General features: G+C 38.9%; 1 protein-coding gene across 4 annotated transcripts in view; it reads left to right on the top strand.

Annotated features, from left to right (window-relative positions):
* EXOC6B (exocyst complex component 6B) overlaps nucleotides 1-12469 on the top strand; it is a 762215-nt gene that overhangs the window by 681573 nt on the left and 68173 nt on the right. The window contains exon 21 of one of the 4 annotated variants that reach the window (XM_055400059.2): nucleotides 9514-11096. The exons of the other annotated variants lie outside the window; for them this stretch is intronic. Coding sequence (XP_055256034.1) covers nucleotides 9514-9537 — 24 coding nt within the window. The 3' untranslated portion in view covers nucleotides 9538-11096. Of the gene's footprint in view, nucleotides 1-9513; nucleotides 11097-12469 lie in introns of those variants that run through there. 4 annotated transcript variants of the gene reach the window in all.

The raw sequence follows: 12469 nt of genomic DNA, 5'->3' as shown, positions 1-12469 counted from the left end.
TCTGTAGATTATCACCAGATAGAAAATAAGACCTCAGTTTTGATGGACAGTGTCTCTAATGGGAAATTTGTCAGAATATGCTCTTGCATGTGGGAATATCTTCACCTCACCATCCCCCCAAGAATTAAGTTACTGAGAATTGCAGCTATTACAATGAAATTGCCAAGATCTTCTCTGTTCTCTTATCAAATTATCTGGATGACTGGGTTTTTTTTTTTTTTTTTTCTTACTTCCCATACTCCTCTTTCTGAATTCTGCTGGAGCCCACATTTTATATGAGATTCTTCCCCATTACACTTTCCGGGTGTTTGAAATCCTGTCTAGATTATTGGCCATGGGGCAGGGAAACAGAATCTTTGAACTTTATCTGTGTGGCAACATAGTTTAAAACAATCTCTTCCAACTTCACAGAGATTGCGCTTGTGACCCTCTGCTCATAATTGTTGCTTCACGTAATCAAAACTGGGTATAACTTCTGTTATCCTACAGACTTGTTCCAAAGCAGATTTTCAAAGGCAGATTGCCATCTTTCATAATGTCCCAGTCAGCCTCAACTCACCCTGTGGTATTGATGAAAGCCTGACAGTCTCCATGGGCCTCAGCATTCCCCTTGGATATGCACACACAGTTCAGTTTCCCTGCATACGTCTAACTTTTCTTTAAGGCATAGGTAAAGATTGTTGTAGTTGTTTAGTTGCTAAGTCATGTCCAACTCTTCTATGACCCCATGTACTATAGCCCTCCAGGCCCCTCTGTCTGTGGATTTTCCTAGACAAGAGTACTGGAGTGAGTTCCCATTTCCTTCTCCAGGAGATCTTCCCAATCCAGGGATTGATCCCTGTCTCCTGCATTGGCAGGTAGATTCTTTCCCACTGAGCCCTTAATTAAAGATACTGCTTTATTATTATCTATAAACTTTATTAGCTATATACTTAAGGGGGAGCTCAACCACTGCTACTCCTCTAAGACATAGGAATCCAGAATGTCATGCTGGGATGACACTAGCTGGAGCTAAATTTTTCAGTTAAAATAAATAAATGGGCTGATGAGAGCAACCAGAATGCTTCTATATCATTGATGGGAGTGTAGAATGACACATCCTCTCTGGAAAATGGTTTGGCACTTTCTTATGAAAGTGAACCTTATAAGCCAGCAATTCTAATCCCAGGTATATATCTAAGATGAAAATGTATGTCCATGAAAGACTTGAAAAAGGAGGTTCATAGCAACTGTATTCATAATTGTAAAACCTTGAAACATCCCAAATGTCCATCAGTAGGAAAATGGATAATCTGTAATATATTCATGCAATGGAATATCATTCTTCAGTAAAAAGTAATAACTGCTGATACATAAAATAATGTGGATGCATTTCTAAAAGATAACACTGACTAAAGGAAACCTTATGCAAGAGAGTACGTATTGCATGCTGTCATTTATGTGAAATTTCAGAATAGGTGACTATTTACATTAAAATACTCATGAATCAAGCAATACTAATAAGGTGGGGGAAAAAATCAAAACACTGGTTGCCTCTGAGGGATAGGGACTGAATGATAGAAGTGTTCTTATTAGGGATTGGGGTTACACAGATAATATGTATCTGTCAGAACTCATCTAAACTGTATACTTACGATTTGTGCATTTCATTATTTGTAAATTTTATGTAATAAGAAGTAGAATTGTATGATGAAATTGTTTACAACTTACTTTGAGATACACCAAAAAGAGAATAATTGATGAATATGTGTATGAAAAGACTATAATAAAAATTAAACTATAAAATTTAGGGGATGAGTATATAGTTGTTTATTGTTAAATTGTTTCAACTTTCCAGTATGTTTAAAAATTTTTATAAAATGTTAGTCAGAACAGTTGAGAAGCATTAATAACCACAATGACAAGAAAAGCCAAACTTAAAGTTTTCAGTGGAGTAGTTACTGTCTCAGTCTGTATGTATTAGAGCCTTCTAGGAGAGTGAAAAGGTTGGCTTGAAGCTCAACATTCAGAAAACAAAGATCATGCAATCTGGTCCCATCACTTCATGGGAAATAGATGGGGAAATAGTGGAAACAGTGTCAGACTTTATTTTTTGGGGCTCCAAAATCACTGCAGATGCAGATTGCAGCCATAAAATTAAAAGACACTCCTTGGAAGGAAAGTTATGACCAACCTGCTGCTGCTGCTGCTAAGTCGCTTCAGTCGTGTCCGACTCTGTGCGACCCCATAGACGGCAGCCAACCAGGCTCCGCCGACCAGGCTCCGCCGTCCCTGGGATTCTCCAGGCAAGAACACTGGAGTGGGTTGCCATTTCCTTCTCCAATGACCAACCTAGATAGCATATAAAAAGCAGAGACATTCCTTTGCCAACAAAGGTCCGTCTAGTCAAGGCTATGGTTTTTCCCGTGGTCATGTGTGGATGTGAGAGTTGGGCTGTGAAGAAAGCTGATCACCGAAGAATTGATGCTTTTGAACTGTGGTGCTGGAGAAGACTCTTGAGAGTTCCTTGGACTGCAGGGAGATCCAATCAGTCCATTCTGAGGGAGATCAATCCTGGGTGTTCATTGGAAGGACTGATGCTAAAGCTGAAACTCCAATACTTTGGCCACCTTATGTGACGAGTTGACTCACTGGAAAAGACTCTGATGCTGGGAGGGATTGGGGGTGGGAGGAGACGGGGACGACAGAGAATGAGATGGCTGGATGGCATCACCGACTCGATGGACATGAGTTTGAGTGAACTCCGGGAGTTGGTGATGGACAGGGAGGCCTGGTGTGCTGTGATTCATGGGGTCACAAAGAGTTGGGCACGACTGAGCAACTGAACTGAACTGAACTGAACTGAATACTGTTACTGTTATTATTTTTTATTATACTTTTTATTATATTCACTCATACACTTATTCAGCAAGCATTCGTGGAGTACCCACTCTGCAGCAAGCTCTGGTCTTGATGCTGGTAAAAACAGGATGGAAGAGGCATAAACCCTGCGGGTAGGGGAGCTAAGAGATGCTGCCTTGCTTTTCTGGTAGCTCAGACCTAAAGAATCCACCTGCAAGCAGGAGACCCAGGTTCCATCCCTGGGTTGGGAAGATTCCCTGGAGAAAGAAATACTTATCCACCCCAGTATTCTTGCCTGAAAAATCCCATGGACAGGGGAGCCTGGTGGGCTACAATCCAGGGGGTTACAAAGAGTCAGACATGACTGAATGACCAACACTTCCCATGCTTTTCACACTTAACTTCCCTAAAGAAAACCATCTTTGTTGCCTTGCTTCTTTGTCTTAGTAATCTGAGAATTTAAAAATGAATAACTGAAAGACTGCATAAAATCTAATCAAATGTAGGATTTTAGTTATAAAGTACTTAAAGACTCTAAAAGTGAAATCTAGTGAGTGAACCAGCCTCCTCCTGAAAATCCCAGGATAGAAGTTCCCAGAGGGTGTAGGATATAACACAGAACCGTGGGAAGAGTCCCAGTTGCCTGAATGAGATATTTGTGTGCCCCTTTAACTTTAACTCTTCAAAGAGTCTTTAAAGAGACTGGTGTTGTAGAAATTAGGATGCTATCTGGGATGATGTGATTCCTCCCCATCAGCCTCATACTGCCCTGTGACTGTGTAGATTGTGAAGACTAGCCCAGCCCTGGGAAATGGGTTGGTTGGGACAAACAGAAAAAATAACTCCTGCTTTGATCTTCCTCAAGATAAGCAGGGATCTGTGTTTCATTGATCTTTTTAGGTCGTCCTAATTCTGCAAAATTCACAAATCCTGTCTCCATAAGGGTCTTCTGCAGCTGACAGACATGTAATTCAGACTCTATGTGTTGACAAGCCTTGTTAACACATGGTATTCAGCAAATAGTAAACATCAGAAAAACACATTTCCTTCTGTGTTGACTTCATGACCAGAGAGTCACAGTGATTTTTAATTCTGCTAAGATTTGGTTTAGTCAGAATCAACGAGTTTTAATATTACATTTAGGCTCTAATGCACATTTAATTTTTCCACACCTACTATTGCAGTTAGACATTAAATTTAGGAGAGAAAATATGGTAAACTTGACAGCCAAGAAGATAACTCAAGCCCAGATTTAAACACAAACAAAAAAACTGTATATAGTCAAGCTGGGCCTTTTTCTAAGAAAGAAGATGTGTTTTCTTTTCTTAAAGCTATGTGACTTCTGAAAGATGGAAAAGATTTTGTGAATATTATTCTCAGATGTGACAAATCCATGCTGGCAACACTAGCTTGTATGCAGACACTTTGAACGATACCTGTTTCACTTGGCCTGTGTTGTGTCACATATGTGCTTTCCCTTTGTGGAGAGAAAACACTTTACACAATCATCCTGTTCACAGAACACAATGAGATGCGACAGGAAGGAGTGAGCCAGGGACAGTGACTGGTTATGCAGAACAAAGGTATAAAGGGTTATTTTAGGCCCAAATCCCATGCCCTAGAACCTGGAATAAATAGGTTCCAGACACTTGCTTTCACACTCATCCTCTTTATGTTCGCAGATACACACAGTCCACGCCCTGCATATATTTAAGTGTTGGAAACGATGGGAACAGGTCTCTAATCCAATATAAAACTTAGCACCAAATGAGATTTGACAATCATCTTACCCTGTGATTCCCAAACTTGGTGGTCTTTAATTACCTGGAAATTTTAAAAAGATATATAGATTTCAGAGCTGCAGTGATTCTGAATTAACAGGTTGGACAGGGGTGGTGTGATAAAGGGGAGTCGGGAGGAGAAGGGGACGATGGAGAATGAGATGGCTGGATGGCATCACCGACTCTGTGGACATGAGTTTGAGTGAACTCCGGGAGTTGGTGATGGACAGGGAGGCCTGGCGTGCTGTGATTCATGGGGTCGCGGAGAGTCGGACACGACTGAGCGACTGAACTGAACTGAACTGATAGTAAGTCTATAGGAAGCTTTTTATGTAAGCTTCCCATGTGATTCAGATGACTAGCAAGTTTTGAACTCTCTGTCTCTCTCTCTATATATAAAAAATATATATATTACTATAAATGTAAAATATATAATATAAATTATATATAATACTTGTATAATAATTATGTATATATATGTAATACTCATCATCCCCACTCTCGCTTCTACAAATGAGCAACTAATGCCCAGAGAGGTTATGACTAGCCCAGAGCCCCACAGCTAACACCAGAACTGGAACTCCCGCCCAGAGCCCCACAGCTAACACCAGAACTGGAACTCCCCTCTCCTCACTTTCATTCCAGTGCCTTTTCACCCTACCTTGAAACAACAGTTGCAAAGACCGTCTGTTTCATGCTTTTTCTTTAAACTGAAATCACTTAAGTTCTTTAAACTTTAGTTACCTTAGCTGTAAAATGTTGTCTTAGTTGTATAAGTTTCCTGTGGCTACAGTAACGAGTTACCACAAACTTGGTAGCTTGAAACAACAGAAATTTTTCAATGTTTCTGGAGGCCCGAATTCCAAAATCAGATGTAAGAAGGGTCATGCTCTTGCCAAAGCCTAGCAGAAAGAATCTTTCCTTGCTTCTTCCCCTTGTGGTAGTTCCAGGGATTCCTTAGCTGTGGTTTGTATAACTCCAGTTTTTGCCTCTGTGTTAAATGACTTCTCTTCTTCTCCCTATGTCATCTCCTCTTTTGTCTCTCAGAGGATATCTGCCATTAGATTTAAGGCTCATCTGTTTAATCCAGAAATAATGTTTTCTTAAGACCCTTAACCAAGTTACATCTGCAAAGATTCTTTTTCCAATTAAGGTCATATACGCAGACACTTGAGATTAGGACCTGGACATATCTTTTTGGGGATCATCATTTAACCCACTAAATTTTACTTTTTGGCTTTAGAAAAATCAAATCCATCCCACATGAAAAACATATTCACCCTGTTCAACGTCTACAAAAGTTCAACCCATTACAACATTTTCTCTAGGTCTGAAATCTCATTTAAATATTACCAGCTCAAAAGTCCCAAATTTTATCATCTAAATCATCTGTGTCAGATGTAGGTGAGAATCTAGGTATGATCAATACTATAGTAAAACTCTTCTCTATTTATGGCTCTATGAACCTAGAAAATAAGTTATCTGTTTCCAAAATTACTATGATGTTTGAGGCACATGATAGACATTTTCATTCCACAAGGATAAAATGAGAGAATAAAGGGGTTACTAATCCCAGAAACTTTGGAATACAGTAAGTAAAGTTCCATTAGATTTCAGGGATTGGGACTTGCTCTGTGGCTCTTAGCACTGCCCTCTGGGCCTGTGACTCCAACCTCCACATCTGTGGCATCTCTATCAGCTTCTGCTTTTGCATCTGTGTCTGTCCTGGAAGTCATTCTTTCCTTTTCTTGAATGGTAGCACATGTTTGCAGTTGGGTAGCTCTATCAGCACATTTCCTGCTTGTAGAATTATGGAAGTGCAACAATCTTCCTTCACTTCCTCTTGTCTTAATCTCCTTCAGTTCAACCTGACAATGTTTCTACCGATACCATATTCCTAAATATTGTAGAAAAGATTCCCGTGTATGTCACAGGAAGCCTGATTTTTTGACGGTGTAATAATGTGTGGATTGTTTTTGTTGTTCAGTCACTGAGTTGTGTCTTACCCTTTGTGACCTCATGGACTGAAGCACAGCAGGCTTCCCTGTCCCTTCACTGTCTCCCAGAGTTTGCTCAAACTCATGTCCATTGAGTTGGTGATGCCATCCAACCATCTCATCCTCTGTTGCCCCCTTCTTCTCCTGCCCTCAATCTCTACAGTCTTTCCCAGCATCAGGGTCTTTTCCAATGAGTCTGCTGTGCGCATCAGGTGGCCAGTTATTGGAGCCTCAGCTTAAGCATCAGTCCTTCCAATGAATATTCAGGGTTGCTTTCCTTTAGGATTGACTGGTTTGATCTCCTCACTGTCCAACTGACTCAAGAGTCTTCTCTAGCACCACAGTTCAAAAGCACCATTTCTTCAGTGCTCAGCCTTCTTTATGGTCCAGCTCTCACATCCGTACATGGCTACTGGAAAAACCACAGCTTTGATTCTACAGACCTTTGTCTTTCAAGGAGCAAGCATCTTTTAATTTCATGGTTGTAGTCACTGTCTGAGGTGATTTTGAAGCCCCCCAAAATAAAATCTGTCACTGCTTCCACTTTTTCCCATCCATTTGCCTTGAAGTGATGGGACCGAATGCCATGATTTTAGTTTTTTGAATGTTGAGTTTAAAGCCAGCTTTTTCACTCTCTTCTTTCACCCTCATCAAGAGGCTCTTTAGTTACTCTTCGCTTTCTGCCATTAAAGTGGTGTCACCTGAATGTCTGAGTTTGCTGATATTTCTCCCAACAATCTTGATTCCAGCTTGAGTTTCATCCAGCCCAGCATTTTACATGAGGTATCCTGCATATAAGTTAAATAAGGGTGACAATATACAGCCTTGATGTTCTCCTTTCCTGATTTTTGAACCAGTTATTCCATATCTGGTTCTAACTGTTGCTTCCTGACCTGCATACAGATTTCTCATGAGGCAGGTCAAGTGGTCTGGTATTCCCATGTCCTTAAAAATTTTCCACAGTTTCTTGTGATCCACATAGTCAACAGCTTTAACTGAGTCAAGGAAGCAGAAGTAGATGTTTTTTTGGAATTCCCTAGATGGAGGAGCCTGGTGGGCTGCAGTCCATGGGGTCACTAAGAGTCGGACACGACTGAGCGACTTCACTTTTACTTTTCACTTTCATGCATTGGAGAAGGAAATGGCAACCCACTCCAGTATTCTTGCCTGGAGAATCCCAGGGACGGGGAAGCCTGGTGGGCTGCCGTCTATGGGGTCGCACAGAGTCGGACATGACTGAAGCGACTTAGCAGCAGCAGCAGCAGCTTTATCTATGATCCTGAAGATATTGGCAATTTGATCTCTGGTTCCTCTGCCTTTTCTAAATCCAGCTTGTACATCTGGAAGTTCTTGGTTCACATACTGTTGAAGCCTAACTTGAAGGATTTTGAGCATTACCTTGCTAGCATGTGAAATGAGATCAATTGTGCGGTAGTTTGAGCATTCTTTGGCATTGCCTTTCTTTGGGATTGGAATGAAAACTGACCTTTTCCAGTCCTGTGGCCACTGCTGAGTTTTCCAAATTTACTGGCATATTGAGTGCAGCACTTTCACAGCATCACCTTTTAGAGTTTGAAAAAGCTCAGCTGGAATTCCATCACCTCCGCTAGCCTTGTTCATAGCAATGCTTCCTAAGGCCCGCTTGACTTCACACTACTGGTGAGTCTGGCTCTAGGTGAGTAGCCCCATCAGAGTGGTTATCCAGGCCATGAAGACTGTTTTTGTAGAGTTCTCCTGTGTACTCTTGTCACCTGTTAACCTCTTATGCTCTTGTTAAGTGAAGTCGCTCAGTCATGACCAACTCTTTGTGACCCCATGGACTGTAGCCTGCCAGGTTCCTCCATCCATGGGATTTTCCAAGCAAGAATACTGGAGTGGGTTGCCATTTCCTTCTCCAGGGTATCTTCCCGACCCAGGGATTGAACCCAGGTCTCCCACATTGCAGGCAGGCTCTTTATCGTCTGAGCCACTGGGGAATCTTATGCTTCGGTTAGGTGCTTGCCGTTTCTGTCCTTTATTGTGCCCATGCCAAAGAATAAGATATGCATTTTTTTCTGTGCCATTAACATAGTTATTTATTTAAACTCTGTTAAATTTTATTTATTTGTTTATATAGCATTATTTGTATAAACTAGAAATGATTATAGGAAGCAAATAAAACCATTGGCTAATAGTTCACACATTTACATTTATCTGTATATTCAGCAGGTGTTTATTGAGTACCTTTTCTGTGCTAGGCAGGGATATAATACTGAACCAGACAGATTAAGTCCCCAGTCTGTTTATAAGCTGATGGAAACAGACAAACAAATACCATACAAATAAACAATAAATTATCAGGTGGTAGTGATTAGTTTTATGGTAAAAATAAACCCGTATGCATTTGACTTTTGATGCTGGTGTAAGAGATATCCATTTGGAAAAATTTTACAAATCAGTTATAAAATTAAAGAACCCCATATACTTTTTTGTCCACCATACTAAAAACGTCTCCTAGAAATCAGTACCAGGAAAATATTTGACTATTCAGATGAATTCTATTGAAACTAGAAATTTTGTGTGTTTTTCTTTTTGTTTGGCAGCTAGGAAGCCAGTGAAACTGTTTAGCACTCGATTACAGTGATAAATTTACCCAGATTTCCAGTTCATCTTTCTTGCTTTCACTTCTATTTTATCATTTTCTAAAATCTGACTCTTTTCTATTTATCTTATATGTATTCTAAATTTTTATTGTATTTTTATTACTTCTGTTATAATATTATTTATAGCATTTTTACTATATACATGTATTCATAATGTTTTACTATTCCTAGTATTAATTTTCTTATTTCCACTTTTTCTTATTTTCTGTTACTTTTAAAATCATCTTATTTTTTACTCTTTATATCAATCAGTCAATCAATACTTTGACCACCTGATGCGAAGAGCCAACTCACTGGAAAAGATCGTGATGCTGGGAAAAATTGAAGGCAAAAGGAGAATGGGACTGCAGAGGATGAGATGGTTAAATAGCATCACTGACTCAGTGCACATGAAGTTGAACAAACTCCAAGAGACAGTAGAGGATATAAGAGACTGACGTGCTACAGTCCATGGGGTCTCAAAGAGTTGGACACAACTTAGTGACTGAATTACACATATTTTAATGTTGCAGGCAACCTTATGTCATTTTTGGTAGTAAATAAAGTATGAATAATAATTTGACTCTTAAGACACACCACTTTCTCTTTTATTCTACAGATACCCTTACATGAAAATACACTACATATGGCACTGGTATAAATTGGGCCAATTTTAAGCTAAAATGCCTCTGCCTGCAAAGGGCTTAAAATTCAAAAAGTCCAGATATAACTGTTATTTCTTAAGTGTCTGTAAATGCTGTTTGCAATAAAATGATGATTTATCACACCTACATCCTACCTTCAAAGATGGTCAATCTGGTTGGTAAAAAAGAATAGAAATCTACGATTAATGTTAACTGAAAATGTAGTACCTGTATCCGTCACAGGATATAAAATTATAATAATAAAAATGTTCTAACCTATTTTTAGATGTTGTCATTGTTTTTGTGTTATCTAAGAAATTCAGAGTCTGGAAGAGAGGGTTGAGTAATGTGGAGATGCCTCCAGGAGGATTAGAGAACAGGCCAGTATCCCAAGGCCACTGGCAAACATAGCCAAAAATAGACTCACTGTCTGATTTGATTGTATATTGTTGTAGAATATTTAGTGAAAGGCTTTTCAGGACAAATTAGCCCATCTCACATTCTCTAGGCATCCTCTCCCTATACCATTAAAAAGATAGATAACAACCTTTTTAAATCCCCAAGATTCTTAAGAAAGAGATTGAAATTTAGATTCAGAACATTTTAATATGCTTTCCAAACTTTTTTCATAAATTGAGTCAAAAAAAATTACTGACCAAAAGTATGAACTTTGAGAAAACTACTAACCATCCTTCCCCTGTCCCCGACAAAAAGAGTCTCATCTATGAGCCAGTCATCATGTTCTGACAAGTTCACAAATTTCCCATATTTGCCTTCCAACACAGCTGTAGAAAAGGAGATGGGAGTTTACATGAGTAGTTACAGTCACAGACTTCAGTCTGCCAAAAAGTGTCTCAATTTCATAGCACATCTGAGAGGGAGGACTTTGACATCTGGATGGCGCTGGAAAGGCCAGAGGCACATCATCAGGTCAGCACAGTATATTATCCTTGGGAAACCCTGGGAGAAGAGCTCGAGGAAGACTAAAAACTTTTAAAAGGCCCTAAGCAAACAAAGGAGTTCCCTGGTGGCTCAAGTGGTAAAGAATCTTCCTGCAACGCATGTGACCTGGGTTCAATCCCTAGGTTGGGAAGATCCCCTGGAAAAGGGAATGGCCCCACCCCAATATTCTTGCCTGGAGAATCCCCATGGTCAGAGGAGCCTAGTGGGCTACAGTCCATGGGGTCACAAAAAGTCAGACACAACTAAGCACAGCACATTTTACTTTTTTAATTTTTATTTATTTATTTTGCATTGAGTTTATGAGCTGTTTGTATGTTTTGGAAATTAAATCCTTGTCAGTCATTTGCAAATGTTTTGTCCCATTTTGTAGGTTGCCTTTTCATTTTGTTTATGGTTTCCTTTGCTGTGCAAAAAAGCTTTTAAGTTTGATTAAGTCTCATTTGTTTACTTTTGCTTTGGGAGATTGACCTAAGAAAACATTTCTACAATTTCTGTCAGAGAATGTTTTGCCTGTGTTCTCTTCTGGGAGTTTTATGGTATCATGTATTATATTTAAGTCTTTAAGCCATTTTGAATTTATTTTTGTGTATGGTGTGAGAGTATTCTAACTTCATTGGTTTACATGCAGCTCTCCAGCTTTGCCAACACCATTTGCTGAAGAGACCATCTTTGCTCCCTTGTATATTCTTGCTTCCTTTATTGAAGGTTAATTGATCATAGGTGTGTGGGTTTATTTCTGGGCACTCTGTTCTGTTCCATTAATCTATATGTCTGTCTTTGTGCCAGTACCACACTGTTTTGATTACTGTAGCTTTGTAGTATTGTCTGAAGCCTGGAAGGGTTATGTCTCCAACTTTGTTCTTTTTCCTCAGGATTGCTTTGGCAGTATTGCATCTTTTGTGGTTCCATATAGATTTTAGGATTATTTGTTCTTGTTCTGTGAAAAATGCCCTTGGTAATTCGATAAGGATCACATTAAATCTGAAGATTGCTTTGGATGCCCTCTTTATTCTTGATAATTTTCCTTGACTCTGAAATCCACATTGTCTGAAATTAATAGGTTTTATTCCAACTTTTTACTTTTAATCTGTGTCTTTATATTTAAAGTGAGTTTCTTATGGGTAACATATAATGGCATCTTTTTAAATTTATTTACTCTGTTACTGTTCATATTTTAATTAACATTTAGATCATTCATTTACATTTGAAATGATTGTTGATATAGTTAGAGTAGTATCTACCATATCTGTATTCTCTATCATTGCCCTTGTTCTGTGTTTGTTTTTATTTTTATTTTTTGTTTTTTTCTTTGTCTTCTGTAGTTATAACTGAATGTTTTAAAGATTGCTTTTTTTCTCCTCTTGTATCATATCAATAATAGTACTTTTTTTAGTGGTTGCTGTAGATTTTGAAATATAAATTTACTATGAATCCAAGTCCATTTTCAAACAGTATCCCTTCATGGGTATTGCAAGTACATCATACCAAAGTATTCTCAATTTTCCCCTGATATTTCTTATAACATTGCTGTCAATTTATTTTATTTACCCATAAGCTATATATAATTCCCTAATATGATGTTGCTATTATTGTTTTGAACAAACTGTTAGATCAATTAAGGT

This window comes from Moschus berezovskii, chromosome 11 (assembly GCF_049115385.1).
Source record: "Moschus berezovskii isolate FMDL1 chromosome 11, NW_MosBer_1.0, whole genome shotgun sequence".
Lineage (NCBI taxonomy): Eukaryota > Metazoa > Chordata > Mammalia > Artiodactyla > Moschidae > Moschus > Moschus berezovskii.
The sequence above is the reverse complement of the archived record's forward strand: the minus strand, read 5'-3'. Positions and strand labels throughout refer to the sequence as shown.